The sequence below is a fragment of the Mauremys reevesii genome, linkage group 15, assembly GCF_016161935.1.
Source record: "Mauremys reevesii isolate NIE-2019 linkage group 15, ASM1616193v1, whole genome shotgun sequence".
Classification (NCBI taxonomy): Eukaryota; Metazoa; Chordata; order Testudines; family Geoemydidae; genus Mauremys; species Mauremys reevesii.
In genome coordinates this window covers 22,973,991-22,994,630 of record NC_052637.1, presented here as the reverse complement: position 1 = coordinate 22,994,630, position 20,640 = coordinate 22,973,991, and the positions used below count along the sequence as shown (strand labels likewise).

General features: G+C 45.0%; 1 protein-coding gene across 6 annotated transcripts in view; it reads right to left on the bottom strand.

Annotated features, from left to right (window-relative positions):
• NTN1 (netrin 1) overlaps positions 1-20,640 on the bottom strand; it is a 233,169-nt gene that overhangs the window by 74,964 nt on the left and 137,565 nt on the right. For 5 of the 6 annotated variants that reach the window (XM_039501596.1, XM_039501598.1, XM_039501594.1 and 2 more), the window contains exons 4-5: positions 11,025-11,174; positions 7,636-7,689 (exon numbers count right to left, since the gene is read on the bottom strand). In XM_039501596.1, coding sequence (XP_039357530.1) covers positions 7,636-7,689; positions 11,025-11,174 — 204 coding nt within the window. The remainder of the gene's footprint in view (positions 1-7,635; positions 7,690-11,024; positions 11,175-20,640) is intronic. The other variant, XM_039501597.1, reaches the window with a different exon arrangement.

The window sequence follows — 20,640 nt, the reverse complement described above, 5'->3', positions numbered from 1 at the left end:
TCAAAAGCCTTCTCAAAGGCTATGAAGTTATATAGGATTGCTGTTGCCATTCTAATTATTCTTCTATTATGTTTCGTAGAGTGAAGATCTGGTCTGTGCATCCACGCCCTTTCTGAAAACTGGCTTGCTCTTTTCTGAGAATGCTATCAACTGTCTCTGATATACACTGGACCATGATCTTACACAATACCTTGCTTGGCACAGATAAAAGTGTGATACCAATCACTAAGAGTCCCTTTCTTTGATATCTTCACTATAGCCCCATTGGTCCACTCATCTGGCACTTTTTCCCTTTCCCAGACTTCTGTAAATAGAGGGGCCAGGATAGATGCTGTTAACTGAGGATTTACCTTGAACAATTCTGCATTCCAGTTATCCTTGCTAGGAGCTTTCCCATTTTTTAAGGATTCGAGGGCTTGAACGGTCTTTCTCTTAGTTGGTGTGTCTGTGTTGATATCAAGATCATCTTCTGCTTCCCGGATGTTTGCTTCCTCTTTAGGTGGCTTCCTGTTCAGCAATTCTTTGAAGTGCTCTGTCTAGCGCATTTCTTGTTCTTTTTCTGTTGTCTGTAAGTGGCTTTGTTTGTCCCTGATGAGAGTGTTTGTAGGTGTCTGTTGTTTACCACTGATAAGCTGTGTTGCCAGATTATCAATATAATGTCGTTTGTCTGCTCTCACAAGACGTTTGACCTCCTGGTGTGCCTTGCTAAACCACTTGTGATATTTGTCCTTTAGCTTCTGGGATTTTGCGTCTAAAACTTTTTTCTTCAGGGCTCATCTGATTTCTATGGCATTCCATGGGCGGGATGTAATCCACTCCTTTCTTCTCTTCTGCCTATAACCTAGACAGGCTTCACTGTTCTGTTTATAGATTGTTGTTACTTTGTCCCACTTCTTGTTGATCTCATCTCCATTCCCCTCCTCTTTATCAAGGTCTTCAAGTGCCTGAAACCTGTTGTTTAAACACAGAACGAAGGCCTTCTGTATTTCAGGGGACTTTAGCTTGTCAACGTGATAACGTCTATGGCCCTTGTTTGGTGGACCCACACTTCTCTGTTTTAGCTTGATGGAGGCTGTCACAAGGTGGTGGTCGCTGCAGCATCTGCTCCCCTTCTCACTTTCACATCTGTCAGTGAGCATTGCCATTTGCCATTGATCATCATATGGTCAATCTGGTTCTTATCTCTGACATTTGGAGAACACAATGCCAGCTTGTGAATTTCACAATGTTGAAATAGGGTTCCGACGAAGACTAGGTCATTCATATTGAAGAAATCACAAGGCTCTCTCTGTTTTCATTCATGGTGCCACACCCATGTCTTCCCATTGCTCTGTCATTGTTTGTGTTGGCCTTACCGACCTTGGCATTCAGGTCTCCCATGACGATAGTTAGGTCGTGGCATGGTACTCTCTCTAACCCCGCCTGTAATGTAAGGTCAAATTTGTCCTTTGTGTCTTCCTCACTGTCATTTGTCAGAGCATAGCGCTGAATCAGGGTAATATTTCCCTTTCAGTCTGGCTCTCATAAGTCTGCTGATGATGGATGTCCATTCAAGCAGGAACCGTTCCACCGCTTTCGACCAAAGGCTGGCAACACCCCTGATCCTGTCCATCTGCTATCGCTGACACCCGGGATGTGTAAGCTGTAGCGTCTCATCTCTGTAGTGACCTGATCTAGCTTTCCTGTTTCATACATTGTCCGTACATTCCAAAAACCAAGTTTGGGTTTTGTCTTGATGTTGAGCATTTCAGTCTTCATACCAATGGCTTCCTTTCGGCTGTCACTACTGGCAGTCATATGGGTCATCACGCACAGTAACGGTCGATCTCTCCGCCGCTGCTTCCGAAACATATTTTGTTTTTTACGGGACAGAGTTGTTAGCCCTGTGCCTAACCCCCAACCTGGAGGACCAAGGTGTCTGTTTTGTTTGGCCCCTCCCCCACAGACCAAATCAGCATGGTTGAACCTGCCAGGAGAAAAAGCCCCCACCGACACAGGCTCTGGGGATCGTTAGAGCACACAAGCTGCCCCGCCATGACAAGGCACTGACACCAGAGGACAACAATGCAGCAGCAACAAATCCAACATACTGGTATATAGCCTCTTAAGCTCGAGCCTGTCCAGCACAGGTATGGAGTGTGGCATGTATTTGGGCATAGGTAAAAGTCTGAGAGCCTGCACTAATGTGTGCTGCTTTGTTGGAAGTGGGCTACTCCAGCCTCGGCGCAGGAATGGGGCCTGAATGGGGAGAGCGTTGCTAAGCACCTCAGCAGCAAGATGATCATCCTATGGCCAGTGTCGTCTCAGATACACCCGTTCTTTGCCCTTCAAGCTTTCTGTTAGCCTTTGCTCTTGCTATACACTTACCACAGCTCAGTGCATCAGGCTGAACCTTGCATACTATAACTCATGCCTGAGCATAGCCTCCTCTCAGCCTCCACCTTCTGCACACCACACAAAGACTTGCAGAATCCAGGCCCTTTCAGCACCCCAAGCCATTGCTGCATGTGTTCCCAGCAGCCCTGACGGGCGATGCTGGGGACGGTCACGTGAACCCAGCTGCAACAAAATACCACCCAACCCAACCAGTTTTGTAACATATGTGTTGATCTGTGTAGCTCACTTTCAGTTTTAGGGCCTGAATCTGCTGTCATTTACACCAGTGTAAATTCAGAGCTACTCCACTGAAGCCAAGAAGGTAACATCAGTGCAAAGCCAAAGGGAGATCAGAATCAGGCCAAGAGACGCTTTGGACACAACTCAGGCAACCGGGTGGGACCTGCCCAGCTGATCTGCTGGCTGCTCAGATGAGCATGTGAAATTAATTGTTGGTGTAAGTCCAGTTCCGAGAGGGCGAGTGTCCATGGTACCAAATGCATCATGACATTGGGCACTAACTGACTGTCTCGGTAATTCAGGGCAAATACTGGGGACCCGTGCAGACTGAATCGCCCTCTCAGCCCCTGAACCCAGGGCGGGGCTGTGGTACATCGGTGGGGAAGAGGGGGCAGTGGAATATTGGGGTGGGACAAGCTTGTATCATTGCTGCCAGGGGCTGGGGAAGGACGTGAGCCTCCAGCACTCTCAACCCAGCAAAACGGCCTCCTGAGATCCATGCACAAAGCAGCTCAGGGGTTATCCATTAGCCCTATGCACTGACACTGTCACCATCACCATGGTTTATGCCGGCAATCAGTACCATTACCAGAGCTCTCTTTGGAGAGGCACCCCAAACCAAGCTGGGCAGAGGAGTAGCCATGAGAGTCCACACCTGCATCTCCTCAGCTACAGAATGTCCATATTCATCGGCATGGCCTTTGATACACGCACCAGTGTTTTGGTTTGACGCTGATCACACTGCAGTGTATTGGGAAGAGCTTGTGAGAGGGCCCCGAGGCATGACATAAAAAACACAGTGTTCCCTGGCCTCGAGATAGCAAGCTAACTCCATCTGTGAGTCACCCCACGATAACCAGACCCTGTGAGCATCAAATTTAATATTCCATCTGCCTTTCTCTAACCGGGTCTGAGCCAGACCTTATGCTCGAATTTACCATTCTCTGATGGAGCCGACTTGGTGTTACTACAAACTGCAGTCTGTGGAATCTCCTAATGGACTCGCTATCAAACCCCCACTGGCATACTGTCAGGATTAGCCCCTTCGCTGCCCATTGACGTACACTTATGTACTCCTCTTCATCTGAGACCTTTTGGGGGCCCCCAGACTGAGACTGGGTTATTGTACATTCCCACACATTTCAAGAACAGCCGAGATGTCCCTCAGCACCTTCATGATATGTATCACATCCCAAAGGAGTCTTAATTTACAGCACCAGTGAGGGCTTTGGGTTTAGCTCCTTCGGCAATTTGCTTTTTTGTCAAGGGAGAGCAATGGGACAACATTTCCCTTAGCATTCCAACCAGATTGTCACAAGCATATTTCCAGCTTAGCCCTTTAGATCCTGTTCCCCCTGGCACCTGTTGCACTGCTGTCACTCATTAGCATCCCATGGAAATCATTAGAGTTTTTGGATACACCTGATATTGTGCATTCAGCAGCACAGCAGTTGTGTTGCCCATGGAAGTTCCTTATGTACTTGGTAGCTTTGGCTGGTGTGTTTTGCCTTGGGATGTATCATTCATTTAGCAGCAGCCCAGCAAGCCTGCTCCACCTATATGCACCTGCAATGATTAGCAGCTCAGCAGGTGTGCTCTGCTCAGTTGAACCTGGAACACTCAACAACACAAGCAGATGCACTCTGCCTGGATGCATCTAGATGGTTTGGCAGCTATCAGACAGCAGATGCCTTTTAATCTTTACACTTGAACAAATTAAAAATTGTACAATATTTCAAAGGTCCTAGAAAGGGTCATTTTCCTCCAGTATTTCATAGCACACTACTGGGGGTGAAGGGATAACCAGATGCTTTTCATCTGGACAGCTAAACAAATAAACGGCATAGTATGTCTTATTCATCTCCTCTCCATTTGTGATGCTCACTTTCTCACCAGTGCTGAATTGGAGGATGGTTATCGGTGACCAGTCCCAAGTTGCTTTCTTTCTCTCAATATAGATTGTCTGAAACCACTGCCACAGTTATTGGTTAAACTTCGAAAACAAACACATTACAAAGAGATATGCCAGTGTAAGATACAGCTCTCTTATCCTTATTCTGAATCCAGTCCATTTTATCACGGTCAGAAACCTTGGTAAGGCCACGGGAGTTAATTTTTTGCAATATCACCCATTGGTACATGTTTTCCCATAAACTGGTGGCATAGGGTCATTCTTTGGTCATTTACTTATGTTAAGCATTTCTTAACTCTATAGCCTAGCATGGCTAAGCTAAAATTTTACAGGCCTCAGCCTATAGGCCTTGTGTTTCAGCCCTACTTACTTATATACCAAAAACCTAATTATCTCTTCTAACTACTGATCCACCTTGTACTTCTATAATCCTATAATGTGTGGTCACCCTTGGACTTTGTGTGCTCCTAGAGACTCTACATCTGAAGCAAGTCGCAGAGGTGACTTTCACTTTGCTAAGCTTGAAACTGTAGCCACCAGAGCTGAACCCATGGTGGTGTAATACCCCAGTACAAAATTTGCTTTAAATAAAAATAAAAGGCTACACATGCATTTCCACTGAGAATAGCCAGGTCCCTAGGAAGGAATTATTACCTCACGTCAGTATCAGTGAGAGCAAGATGTCAGGGAAGCATGTTTAGTACTGGGAACTTTGCACAAGAATGGAGTGTTTGCAAATTGGAAGAAACTCATAACAAAGTAGCAAAGACAATGAAAAGCTTAGAATATAAACTTCTGAGGAACTCTGAGAGTCTGAGAAGATAATTGCTCAGAGGTTCACCATGACAGCCTAAGGACCAAAGGGAGAAATAGTTCTTCCCAGTGAAGAACAAGAGAAAACAAGCTGGAGCTGTAACAAGGAAGGTTTAGATTCGTGGTTGTGATATGTGTAACAAAGACCCAAACATCCAGCATTTTCAACTTAGTTGTTCCAATTCTGCATGGCTGCTTCTGTTGCTAATCCTTCTTACCACTGCTTTATTTGTTGCTGAAACACTCATGAATCTCCTGTCATCACATGTACAAATTTGCTAACGTTAAAAGACAACAGCTAACAAACTGACCTAATGTCAATGCAAGCTCTCAATACCAACCTCAGGTTAAGGGACATACAGCTTGGGAGGAGTTTGTTTTTGCACAGATTCATACTTCGTACCTGGGCCATGGAGACTGCAGTTCAGTGAACAGTCTTCATGAGGCATAGATGAGAGTTACAGACTCCAGGCCCTCAAATATTTCTTGCCCTGAGCAACAGATTTCCCCTCTTTAATCTGGGCCACCAATCAACCTGACAAGACAAGTTGAAATGCAGGGTTGCTGCTGCTGTGACTGAGTGACACAGGAGGAAGAGAGCAAAGGCTTAAACGCCAGTGCTAAAGAAAACATTGAGCGGGCTTCAACTTTCCGTGACACTGCAAACTAAAGCCTTCACCCTTTCGCTTTCCAGGTGTCCCTGTCGTGGAAAGGGTTACTAAGTACGGAGCAATGTGACTGGCCTGAAAGTTCACTGGGTGAAAAGTCCTGCCACCGAACAGTGTGAGGGACTCCGAGTTCAAGTCAAGGTGACATCCATCACTTTTAGTACAAAATCCCTAATTTATGAATCCTCCTACACTGCTGGGACAAAAGCAAACAACCTCTGCTCCCGAAGTCCCGCACAGAGACAGTTCTGTTCAAATACTGCAGGAATCTACAAGCCTTTGGACATCATCAGTTACCATGTCCACTTTCCTGGGGGCCTCTTGCTTGCATTGTAATTGCCTGTTGAGACATGTTAGGCCTCAAGGAAACTATATATAAATCTCTGGCAAATCACTTTGTGACATGGGAGCCGGGGTGAGCATTCTTCTATGACATACGCTGGTATTAATCAGGAGTAACTCCATTGTAGTCAGTGGGATTGCACTGGTGTAAAGCTGATGTGAGTGAGAGGAGAATCGGCTCTGGGGTCTTCAGCACCGACATCTGCACAGTATACAAGTATTTGTTTCTTGTGCAAGGAGAAGGAGCGTGAATGGGAAAATAAGAGGGTTCGCATGTCATGAGATGCCTGGGCTTTCTCAGAAAGACTCGGGTTTATCCTGGATCTGGGACGTTGTACTGAGGCTGTCAATCTGGACATTATAACAAATCCACAGGCACCTAAATATTCCATGGTTATCCCATGGCCCCTTGGAACTCCATTGCAACAGAGGGGCTAGAAACCAGACGATTGTGCTTTAAAGCTCAGACTCCTACCGTGATTATCCTCCTGCTTTTACTAGTGTTGGGTGTAAGGCAGTGGAGGGCAGTGGTGCAAGTGCATGCACATCTATCCACGCCCCCCCACCCCAAGCCAGCACATTGCACTCACTCTCTGTCCCAAACCTAGCCCAGCTTCTCTTTGATGGTGGAGGGAACCCCTCCCCTACACACCCTGGCTCAATTGGCTGTAAGGAAGGAAAGTGCCATCCTGGCTTGCCCAAGCGTTTGGGGCAAGCAAAAGACAATCGCTTTCGCCCTGCTGATGAAGAACAATTGAGCCGGGCACTGTGGTGCCATGGAGCCATTTTTAGCCTCAGTGTCACTAGACAAGAGAAGATTTGTAACCACGCAGGTGAAGCTTGGCTTCTAGTCCTTATCTCAGTCTGGCCATGGTGTTTCAGTTCCAGGCCCACTCTGGGCAACCCCAGACTAGAATGTCATATACACACAAACCCAGTCAATGCAGTCACCATGTGCCTCCTCCGAAAAGTCTCTCTGTGTTTCTATCTGTGCAGCCACATGATTCAGGGTCCTGGAAGCAACCACCTGCACAGGCATTTTGGAGCTTCTCTCTGCAAGCACGTCTTGGCCTTTAATTGGTATTAGTTTATCTCAGTATAGGTAACAGAACCAAGGGGGTACGTGTGGAGCGATAACCTCCCATTTCCCCTGCCTTCCTCCCCAAAATGGCTTTCACTCTTGCTTGCCTATTCAGGAAGCCTCCCTCCTCTGCACTGAAAAGGTATTTTCCATCCGTGCACCCGTCAGTGGAGTGGATTAAAAAAGAAAGGAAAATAACATACCTGCAGGTTCTTCTGTGCTGCTGGCCGCAGTGGTGGGTGGAGCAACAGGAATCTCTGTGCAGGAGAAAAAGAAACAGGAAGGGAAGAGAAAGGATTAAAAAAAAAGGGGGGGGGGCATTATTTCAGGCTCCAGATAAGATTGGGCTATGCACACATCCCACTTGCTTTTACTAACTCCATCTGCATGGGAGTTGTTTGCAGTCTTACATGTGTCACAGTGAGAAAGCAAAGTTTACACTCGAGAGCCAATGGGATACAGAACCTGCCCCAGGTTGACAATTGCTTGTATTGCCCAGGTGGGTGTAATATAGGAACTGGGAGTTCATCTATTTATTTTTTTAAATCAATAAGAAAAATTCAAGATATGGCCTGGGGCTAAAGCAGCCAGTTTTAACTGTATTCTAGGCTATGTCAAACAAACGGAAAGAGAGAATGATGCTAATGTTTGCTTCTTCTGCTTAGTTGTTGTGCGGATGCATGTTTCAGGAAGTGATCTTTGCAAATCATTTCTTTCCAGCGCAGTAGGCTATGCCATGTGTCATGTATGAACCCTATTGTATCTCTTTGGTGGGACAGACATTTTATCTCACACCTCAAAGGAAATACAAATACCTCTATTGCTAATGAAATGTTCCCTGCTTTAATTTCCTAGTCACAGGATATTATGTATTTTGATACACATTTGAGGCCCAATAATGCCCTGGATCTGCATGCCCAAGTCTAACTGAACACAGCGATGTCAATAGGCTGGAGTGCAGGATATGATCCTAAGTGCAGTGAGATGATCTATTCTTCCCTCAGTGCACATGGAATGAAAACACTTGCATATTTAGAGAAAAGTGCTGGGATTTCTGTTCATATGTGAAAATCCCGGTAAGAGAACAGAATATGAGTCAAAATCCTCCATGTGAATCTGAGAGCAGAATTTAACCAGAGGAAAATAGCATACATACTAATGCTGAAATCCTTCTCTTCTTAACTTGTGTGGCTCCCTCTGAAATCAGTATAAACCATACAAATGTATGTGTGTTGGATATTTGGCCATAAGTGTATTCCTGTTCCTTACATGGGCTGTGAATTTTATGAAAGATGGAAGTCTACTGGATTTTGAATGGGGAAAATATAGGCAATGGTAAATCAGAGAGTTGAATCAGAAAGTTAAAGACAGATGGAGGAACCTGTTGTAGACAAACTTTACCGGCTCCCTCCCTGTCTGTCATGAAAAAGATGCTTAGTACAAAAACCATTGCTCTGCATTAAAAATATCTATTATGCTGGTTGACATTTTCTAGGAATGAAACTGTGCTATTGCTTGAAAAAAATTAGAGATCATAGTGAGCAGAATTTATATAAGTTTTAACACTTTTGGCTGCATATATTTGGCATATGTGTATTTCATGATATATCAGACCTGCAAAATTCTAGTTGTCCTCATGCCCTGGGGCAAGTAATTTTCACTGATGGGCAAGTAAAATATACTTTCCTCTCGATGATCATCATTATAAAAATATTCACTGGTTCGTAAATTGTCGTGACAATATATACATATAGGAACAGGATTTGTAACCAGTCCTCAGTTCTGAAATTATTCAAATTGTACCCCCAAAATGTGTGGGTTCCTTAAAACAATATTTTACAATGAAAAGAATTAAAATCCAGTAATAACGAAAAAAATCTCCTGTGGAACTAATCAGGGAAGTGCTTAAAAGCCTTCAGACACCATCACGTTTTCTGTCAAAGGCAGAGCAGAGTGCCTGCATGTTCTTTAAAATGCCAGCAGTATGCAAAGCCAGACATCCAGCCACTAGAGAGCACCTTAGCATTCTAGCAGGCTGATACTCCAGCAACACGACTGTCTCGCAGGCTGATCCCATGAGTCAGCATGAACATGCTCCTCATTGTGCTCACTTTGATCACATTGAAATTCTGTGTCTGTCTTTATTTAGTGCAATACAACCCAGGGGAGGTGATGCAAGGAGCAACTTACCCTCTGATTTACCATGGCTGTTGGGGACGGTAGTGATAAACCTTTGCACATATCCATTGCAAAGCACAGTGGGGTGTCAAGATTATGGCATCTTGGGAAACAAGCATCTGCTTTTGGCTCCTGCTGTCCCATTGCAACATGGGAAAGAATGAATCTCAAATGACCAAAACCCACCATGGAATGCATGCTTGATTCAGTAATAAAAGCGGAGAAGGGGTATCTCTCCATACTTAGAAACAGTCATCTCAGGCAGTCCTTGGGAATGGACAATGCTGAAATAGACCCATGGTCTCTGATAAAGACTTGATTCTTTCAACCTTCATCTTCCTTTTTGTCTTAACACCAGGAAGTTAGCATAGGCAAGGAAGGCTGCTGTCTACTGCCCCTCCTGCTTTCCGAGACTACTGTGATTTGGTTTTGTTTTGATTTTAACTGTTAGAATTTTGTCATTTGGTTTCTTTAACAGAAGTAGAGAAAGAGGGACTGAAACAACCACACACACATCAGGGGCGGACAAAGTTATCCAACAACAGCAAAGACAACAGGCAGCACAGCGAATGGTTCAATTGAAGAGATTAGGGGTTAGCATTTGACTGAGACACAGAACACACTCTGGCTGGCTGTGCTGATGTGGATCTCCCTAAGGCTGGTTCTTAAGAGGATATAGAAGGGGGGAGCTGGCATTTTACAAAGGGAGGAAACTTTGGAGGTTGCAGCCTGGTGCTTGTTGCTGTTGTTGTTTTTAAAGTGTATTTTAAATCAGAAGATTAATAAAAACTTTAACACATAAAAAAGTCAAATGTTCCACATTTCTGGCTGGATGATGTGAGCGTACAGTCCCATTTAACAGTCTGGGTGTGCGTGCTTGTAGAGTGTTCAGCTGCTTTCGATATGCTTTTAGGATGACAGCAACTGTTAATAATGAACCCTGGCAATCTGCTGGTTTCAGTTGAAGGACCTTGACAATACAAGGCCAGGAAAGAAAAACATCATAGCAATTTGCCATAGGAACCAGGATTGTGGTGACATCTCAAAGGAAATAAACACTCAGGACACCCATTGCATTAAAGAAGTGTTTGCAAAGCAAAAATCAAGCCCTTTTAAAAAGTACCCAGCTGTTTGATTAAGTGGGTTTTAAACTGCACTCACATAAACTAACCAGTGTGGCAAATGAGATGCATGTAATCTGTGCATATATTTATAGCATAGATGCACACAGTACATGCAATCTGTCCAACTAGGAGTTCACAAATGTGTTTTCAATTAAACACTGGTAATTGAGCATATAAAATCTGGTGTTAGTAACCATTCGACCCATTCAGGTCTCAGTGGCTGAGTTGCTGTTTTTTTTAAAAGGTTAATTCCACTATGCTACAGACTTCAAAAAGAGTGGTCCACGTACTTATGCAAGGGGCAATGGGAGATCGGCTTTGCTGGTAGCCTTTGGCACATCGATTGCACGTGATGCCAGTCACACCATCTTTACAGGGACATTGACCTGTGGTTTGATTACAGGTTTTGCCAGCTGCACCCACGGGATGGCAATCGCATGCTGTGGGGGGAACACACAACAAAAGGGTCAGAGGTGGGGGAGGGGAAAAATGTACAATGTCATCTAGCAACAATATCAAAGAGCGCCACCTATGGTAGGAGACAGTGTTACAGTAGAGCTGCAGGACTAGGTAGAAGTAGCAGTGATTGCCACAAGGTTTCCACAGCTATCCGTCCAATCTAACGCTACTGCATGTCAGTAGCCAGCAATCCCGTCAACCTGAAACAAAGGTGGCAATTTATAGAGGTGGATTTAAACAGTCACTATGCAAGTCAGAAACCATGACAAGGGGATGAACAAGCCCACAATCCAATTGCTGAGGACATGGCTCAGGCCAAACACATTTTGAAGGCAAGACACGCACCTAGTTACATCAAACCAAGTGGATAGAGTTTAGTGGAGGCTTTATCCGCCTCCAGATTATGTAGATCTGAGCAGCCAAGGTCTTTTAGAGCATTGCTGTGATGACATCCACCCTGTGATGTTGCAATTGATTAATTCTAGGAGTTTGAGTTGGGAGTGTTGGTCCCATGGCTGGGAGTGCCAGGAGAGGGAGACAGATAAACATGGTGATTCAGGAAACCACAGTGCCAGCTGGTGACAGCAAAGTCACACAATGCATGTTATTGGCCAGTTCATTAAGAGAGGAGAACAAATTCAGGGAGCAGTTTCACACCTACTGGTTGCAAGGGATTTTAGCTGGAAACCATTCGATTTCAGAAAGGGTCCGAATTCATTTCACCTCTCATGTAAGAACCTACTTTTCTTACTTTCACTTTCTTACTTTTCCTTTCACCCTTTCCCTGCTGAGCAGCATCCCTTGCAGCTGGTACTGTGGGTGCAGGAATGAAATGCCCCTGTCTTTTTTTCCCAGCCTGGGGTACCCGCTTGCTGGCATGTCCCACTGTTCCATTTCAGGTGGATGGAGGTTTGAGTGCAGATGTGAAGGGCGTGAAAGGAGATGCAAAATCTGCACTTGAAATGACACTACGTTAATTTCCCACAAGGTCACTTACTGTGCAGCTGTTTGTAAAAAGCATCAGGGACTGTAACTATCACAACACTTCATGAATACAGGCACAGAGGCTCATTAACATCCGTTTTTCATGTGCTACACACTTAGGGCCAGATTGTGGCCTACCCCTCCGAGATGGGCAGCGATGAGGAAGATGCGAGAAGCCCTCCTTCCCTCCTCTAGCATTCTCCTGCGGAGTTCATTCACAATCCCCCTAAGAAGCACAAACCCCACTCCCTCTGAGTGTCCCCATTGGTGCTAGCATCCAGAGGGTTTGGGTGAGGGCAGGGCAACGCCTGGCCCTGCTGCCTATGCCCAAAGGCCAGCAGAGGTGAATGGGCATGGGAAGGGGAGTGTGTGGTACAGCTGAATTCCACCTGAGGACTCCAGCCTGTTAGCATCAGTTTGAGCATGTAACTCCCACTGGTGCTCATCATGGACTCTTGAGAAGGCCCAGCCAGTAGGTCCTCTTGTGCATCCCCGTTCCCCATTGTGGCAGTCTGGATTCCTTCACCCCATCAAGGGGAGACCAGGTCTCTCTGGAACATTCTGTGCTCTGATCTGCACTATGGACCCCCCTTTGTACAGCCAGTGACCATCCCATGCATCCAGCTTCGCTCCACAGAACTTCGTGATTCCCACCAGTTTGTCCCAATACCACTCGTCTCATTGAACGCATTGCCGAGGCCCCATTTTCTGTGCTTCATTTGTGCGTATTCAGGCTCATCCTTGACTGCAACAACACCTCTGAGACATCTAGACCTCCCTCTCCATACACATACACGCCGGTCACCTCTTAACCACACTTTACATAGTCAATGCCTCAGCTTTACTGGGGTCAGTCCCTCCATCCCACTACATGTCATTGTTCCTCTCTTAGACCTGCTCTGTTTGGCAGGCTTGCCTGGGATGAGGTACAGAATGGAGCACAGTGTCCCAGAGGGAGGGCTCACACCCTAGTGCAAAGAGGGGTGCTGTCCCCCAGAATCCCCTGGAAATGCCTCCAGCTGCCATGGCAAGTAGAAGAAGGTGGTGGCCACAGACACCTCACCCCTACACTGGCACTGGAGCTGCCCCAGCCTTTCCTAACAGGGCTGCCCAGAGGATTCAGGGGGCTTGGGGTCTTTGGTGGCGGGGGGCCCCCGCTGCCAAATTGTCACCAAAGACCCGCCACTTTGGTGGCAGGTCCCGGGGTGGAAGGACCCTCCGCCGCGGGTCTTCAGGGCACTTCGGCGGTGGGTCCCGGAGCTGAAGGACCCCCCACTGCCAATTTGTGGCCAAAGACCCAGAGCGGAAGAAGCTCTGGGGGCCTGGGCCCCGCGAGAGTTTTCTGAGGCCCCTGAAGCAAGTGAAGGACCCCGCTCCAAGGGCCCCGAAAAACTCTTGTGGGGGCCCCTGTGGGGCCCGGGGCAAATTGCCCACTTGCCCCACCCCACCCCCCGGGCAGCCCTGTGTCCTAACACCATCAAGGCAAATCTTCTCTGAACTGCCCCTCTCAATTTTAGTAACAGGTTGGGGAGTCATTTGGGCCCAAAATTGGGTGGGGGAGAAGAGTGGGGCACAAAGCTGACTCTACAGACCTTAATTCCTGCTGCCCTCCCGCTCTCCTCACAAGATCCCCCTGCGCCTCCCCTGGCACACACCCCTCAAATTCCCTCTTGCCCTCCTCTGGCTTCTTTTTTCTTGCTCAAATCCCCCATGCCCCAGCTCTCCTCTGACTTCCCCTCCCCTCCCTCAAATTCCACCTCCCTCCACCCATCTGGCGCTCTCCTTCCCCCTCAAATTCCTTCCATTCCCACTCCTTTCCCTGCCATTAAACTCCCCCTCCACCACTCTCTCTGGCTTCCATATTCTGCCCTGGAGTCTCTCTCTCTCCCCCTCTCCAGTTTCCTCCTTCCCCTCCCCCCAGCCTCTTTCTCCCCTCCCCCATCTTTCCCCTTGGAGTTCTGGGAGGGGAAAGTGGGCAGCCTGCAGAAGGGCACCTGCCTCGTCTCTTCCCCTGCTCCCAGCTGCGGGCAGAGCCAACCGTCAGGAACTGCTGAACTGCTCTTCAGCTGTCAAGGGGCAGTTCAGGTTGGAGAGGGGAATGCAGCAGGATGCACCATTGTCCTCCCTTCCACCCAATGCCTTCTCCCCACTTCCACGTCTACATGGTTGAGAGTTTGGTGGGGGGGCAGTGTCCCCCTCTACTTGAAATTTGGGATGGATGAAAACGTCCCCTCCACCTTCCCTGTATTCATGTCCCTGCTCACTTGAGGGACTTGTGGCAGCGTGAGGCAGAGGAGAAACTCTCAGGGAGGCAGCTGGGAGGATGGGTAACCTGCCACCTTCCCACTGGCCTCTCACAGAGCTGGTTGGGAAAAGAGGGAGGGAGGAGAGTTTCCCGCAGAAAAGTGACAGAAATTGAAATTTTAATCAAAAAGTTTAAAACTGCAAGTTTTCTTTTGATTTGGAGTGGGATTTTAACTTAAAGTCAAAATTTTTCCACAGAAAGCAGGCACTTTTGGTGAAACATTTAGTTTAATCAAAGCCCAATTTTCCATCAAAAAACAGTTTCGATGGAAATTTTTTGACAGTCCAGACTTAAGATCAAAAGAGGCAGACGGCCTCCTCTGGGGAGAGAGCAGGGGTATCAGGAACAAGCTAATCAGAAATCAGGGAAGGGTTAGCAGCAATAAGATATAGTTTAAAACTGTAAAAGGTTATATACAGGGAATTGGGGAAGGGTTGAAAGAAATACAGAGTAAGGAAAGGGTTAAAGATCAAAGACTATCCGACAGGACAGGGTTCAGAACAAAGAGTAGCCAGGCAAGGGTTAAATGCAGTAAGGCAAATCAGACAAGGGTTCTGAGTGGCAGACGAAACGCCTCGTGATGCATGCTGCCTCTCTTCCCCTTTGGGCCCATGTATTGTTCATACAGGGCAGGAGCCTGCAAGCCCTCCACCCTAGGAGTAATCCTTATCCATAGGAATGCCTCCATTGACTGCAATAGGATGGCTTCAGTGAATAAAGACTGCTTTCATGATGAGTAAGACTCACAGAATCAGGCCTGAAGGGTAGGAATCTTACAGGAGAGGGGGTCTGTCTGTCAAGGCAGGACTTTGCGGGCACCATATAAATAAATAGCAATGCCACCTCCCTCTCCCATGATGTGATACTTTTGCGTATCCTGTCCAAATCTGCTTGTGTCATTTTTACAGCCATATCACACAGTAAACTCATTAGAGAGATAAGGTGCATGAGGTAAGGTTGTCTCTCTTTCTAACAGAAGTTGGTCCAACAAAAGATATTACCTCACCCATCTTGTCTCTCTAAAATCCTGGGACCAGCACAGCTACAACAACACTGCATATAATCAACTCATGTCTAACTGGTTGTCTACTCTCACCCCTAGGTCTCCTTCAGCATTAATTATACTTTGCTCCTATACTTTGCTCCTTTACAAAGGAAGATCAGTAGAATTATCTTCATTTTGAACGTGAGCACAACACAGGCACAGACAGAGGCAGGGATTTGCCCAAGGTCTCACAGAAGGTTAGAGAGCCTGAAATGGAACCCTGGACTCCTTATGGGCCCTATCAAGTGGGCCCCACTGATTCTCTTCAGCATGGGATCTCAGTCTGGCTTCTGTGACCTCCTCAATGGGAGGGCAAATCCTGAATGGATTTCAGAACTCCCTTTCTTTAAGTGGCTCCCAAAACTTTTCTGATCTGTAACACGAGATTGAAAAGGAGTGGGGGATATTATTAGGGCAAAATCCTTACATTTGATTCTCACTGGTTATGTAGGACCCGCCCTGCAGATTCTGCAGTCATTCCATGCATAGAATTTCCATGGACAACCCAGATACCAACAGAGTGCAGAATATCCCACAGAGATCCATAGGGCAGAGGGGAGAGGAGATTGCTCAGTCCAGGACCTGAGAATATGCAGAGATGTTAATAACTAAGCAGAAAACTAGGTTTCTGGAGGGGCGTGAATCTTTCACCAAACTTGGGCCAAGTTTGGTGAAACTCTGGGACCTGAGTTCCAAGTGGGCTCATGCTGACAGGTGGAAACTATATAAAACTCTGGGGGTTTTATACTGACTTAGATCAGACAAAGCTTGGTCAGTCTTCACTGCAGAGGATGTTGAGTAAATGCTTATCCCAGGTTTACTTTCTGAAGGTAATAAAGTCAGGGCACTGTCAGAGGCTTTGGTATCAAAAAAACAAGATGTGGAAACAAATGGATAATTTAAACAGTAACAAGTCGTCAGGACTGGATGGCGTATGTCCAAGAAGCAGAATGAATTTAAGAATGAAGTGGCTGAGCTGCTAGATAAAAGATGCAATCTCTCATTAAAATCTGATATGGCGCAGGACATGAGTGTACCTGATGCTATCCATATCTTTCAAAAACTCAGCAGAGGTGATGCTGGAAACTACAGAGCGGTTGGTCTTACATCTGTACTGGTAAACTGCTTAAAACAACTGTTAAAAATAGAATTGTGTGACACCAAGATGAGCATCACATGACAGGGACAAACCAGAGTGACTTTGATAAAGGAGAACCATACCCCTCCAATCTATTTGAATTCCTTGAGGGAGTCAACAAAATAGTGGGAAAAGGAGAACTAGTCAAGATTATTTATTTGGGATTTCAAACAGTCTTTGACAAAGTCCCTCACAAGAGTCTGCTGTTATTATTATTAAATATCTACTAAGGACACCAAAGAGTCATTGAGTGAGGAATAAAGTTCTGTGATAGTTTAGAAACTGGCTAAGAGACAGAAAACAGTAGGACTGCATGGTCACTTTTCAACATGGAAAGAAATTAACAATGAGGTGCTTCAGTCTACAAGGTCTTGTGGTGCTTGTATTGTATTTATTAGTGAGCTGGGTGAGAAGGGAGATCGCAAAGTTGCCTATGACTCAAATTTATTTTGGTCAGTCAAGACTAGAGATGCCTGTGAAGAACCTCCAAGAGGCCTAATCACCAAGCTAGGTGAATGTGCAACATAATGACAGATGAAACTCAATGAGAAAGCAAATGCATTATTGGGAAGAACACTGAACTATTCACACATACTGAAGGGTTCTAAATTAAGCATAACCACACAGGAAAAAGATCTAGGAGTCACTGAGGACTGTTCAGTGAAAAACATCTGGCTGATGCATAGCAGAGGTCAGAAAAGCAAACAAAATATTAGGTAGTATTACAAAAGGGACAGTGAATAACAATGAATATAATATCATGCTATCATATAAATCAATGGAACGTCCTACCTGGAATACTGTGTTCATCTTAAAAAAAAAAACCCACAGGAATAGAGGCAGCCAACTAAATCAATAAAAGGCATAGAAAGGCTTCCACACAAGGAGAGACTGAAAAGATTAGGATTGTTTAGTGAGAAGATGAATAAAAACACTATTGAGGAATGCCAAATAATATACAGAACATGGAAGGTCAATCAAAATCCAAGAATAAGGGGCATTCAATGAAATTAAAAGGCAACATATTTTAAATAAAACAAAATGCTTCTTTTGCGCTGCACATAATTAACTTGTGAAACTCACTGCTACAAGACATTATGGCAAAGGCCCAACAGCAGGATTAGATTAAGAACATCTGCAGTTGCACTAGCTAAGATTAAAATATATACTTGGGACATATAAAACCTCACAACAGACAATTTTGCAATAACCCATGCCCATGGGGGAAATTTCTTCCAGTCTCCAGGCAATTAGTAGTTGGCTTGTGTCCTGAAACAGGAGGTTTGTATCTTCCTCTGATCCAATACTGGCCACTGCTATAGACATGATTCTGTATTTAGACAGACCACTGGTCTGACTGAGTATAGGCACTGTTTTGTTTTTATGCTTCAGCTGAGATTAGAATGGAGTTTTCAGGCTTTCGAATAAAAAACCTCAAAGCAAAACCTCAGGGCTGTGAATGAGAGAGTGAGAAAGAAAGAGAGCTATTCCCTTGAAAAGTTTTAGAACTTGTTAGGATCTGTCTGGCTTGTGTCAGGTCACCAAGCAGCCACTACAAAAATGCAAATATTTTTCCATCCCTGAATTTTTGTCACAGGTATTCTCAGCCGCTAATCTCCAAACGCATATGTGTTGAAAGATAACAGAAGGACAAATTTCCAGGATTATCTCTTGTCAAGTGTGACATTTTTGAGATGGTATCCAGTTCACCCAGGGGTGGGAGACTGAAAGGACTTCACATTTTTTGAGAATTGCATCTTCCTGTTTTAAAGGAACTTGTTCCTTTGCAATGTGCTAAGACCAATACAAAGCCCATTTCATTGGATAAAAGACAACTTAATTTCCTGGTAAGTGTTTGGATTTCTTCATGTTGCACCATATCTGCAATGATAACGTCATAGCTTTCAGACTTAAAACCCAGGGTTTTGAGTGAGCGTGCTGTGCTTTGTGGTGAGCAGTAAAATGTCAATATAAATACTGAACTAAGCCCAGAGAAATATCTATTCCTTTGCAGTGGTTAGTGAGTAAGGACCCAATTCAGGAAAGTATCCCTTTTCAGGAAACCACTTAAGCACATATGTAAAGTTAAGCATATGCTTAAGTACCGTTGAAGTCAATTTTTCTAGATGTTTGTTTTGTGGGAAATTTTGAAATTGACTTTTTGTTCTGATTCAGAATGAAAACAAATTTTGAAATGTCAGACTACCCCATGGAACAGAAAGTCTGGTTTCCCATGAGCTTTATCTGGAAAGACAGAAGAATCCATCTGGTATATTATATTTAGTAACTCACATACCAGTAAAGCCTGATTCTACTAAATTCACCTGGCTTGGGACTGAAGGTCCATGAAACCACTGAGATCTGCATGATTTCCACCAAAAGCCATAATAAGGTAGATGTTCATCTGAAACTTGACCCCAGCCTCAAAATTCAGCCACCCATTTTCCAGAAGATTCTGAACCTCGGAGAATGATTTGGTGAATTGCTTTTGGCTTTTAGGTTTGCAGTAAAATCCCAGAACAGGAAAGTGTCACATTGTTTGGAGATTCAGAGACATTTCACCCACATCAGACACCCACACAGTTTCACTTTGAACATTAGCCACATCCGAGATGGTGCAAAGAGATATCATCTATAATACCCTAGCTGGACTCTTGCACCACCAGGTTGATTCACACTTAGGGAAAGCAGACAGCCGTCCCTTAGGGTTTCCAGCAAGGGCAGATTATGCTAGGTCAACAGAAGAATTTTTCCATCAACCCAGCTGCCACCTCTCGGAGACATGGAATACCTAAATAGATGGAAAAAAAATCTTCCGTCGATCTATGGAGCATCTATACTAAGGGCTTATCTATATTACCGCTAAAGTCAATGTAACTTACGTTGCTTGGGGGGTGGTATTTTCACACCCCTGAGTGACGTAAGTTACACCAACTTAAAGCAGTTTCTTCACTGCACTATGTCAGTGGAAGACGCTCTCCTGCCAACATAGCTTTGGCCTCTCGTTGAGGTGGAGTAGTTACAGTGCGTCTTGACCACATGCGCTACACTGTTGCGGCAGCACCAATGCAATGTGGTAATGAAGACATGCCCAATCTTGCTACAGTGGCACAGCTGCAGCAACTTACCTGTACCGCTGTAGTGTAGACATGACCTAAGTGCTTCCATTCTGTTGCTGCTATTATGCAGCTGTTACTTACACAGCTCTTCACTCTCTTTGGCTTATCGATCAAAGCGTACTTGCTAAGCACAGAGGATGAGAAAACTCTGGCAATAGCACAAGGCAGACTGTGGAGAGCAGGGAGTTCCTGCAATACTGGAGAGAAAGGGAAGCAGGCCTGCAGAAATGTTCTGATCAGACCCACTACTTAAGTCATTTTTAGAGCTTGTTGGGAATTTTCTGACAAAACATTTTTCATGAGAAAATGACGGATTGTTGAAACCAAAACAGTTCATGGACAAGGGTCAGTTTGGACCAATTTTTCAGCTCACGAACATTTTGGCAATAGTTTCAAATTTCTCAAAACGTTTTGTTTCAACAAATGCACAACAAAAAATTCTGGTTTTCTAGTTTAAAATTTAAAATAGTTATAGTAAAAAAAATGAATGGTCAAAAATCAAAATGATGAAAGGTTTTGATTGGCCTGAACCTTTTTTTTTGTTTGTTTGCAAATATTTGAGGATTTCAACTTTTCATCCTGATTTGGAATAGGAAATTTTTTCAATATCTCAGTGTTTCATGGGACAGGAAAACTATTTCTCACCTAGCTCTACTTTTTTTTTTTTCTTTCCCTTTTTCCTAGATATGCATGAAGTGCCAGGTTTTCAAAAGTGACTAGTGATTTGGGGTGCCCAACTTGAAACCTGAGGGAGAACTGATTTTCAGAGGCAGGTGCTCAGCATTTTGTGAAAATCTGGTCTCCTTTATGGTGTTTCAAGTTGGTCCTCCAATGTCTACACCTAAATCACTAGTCA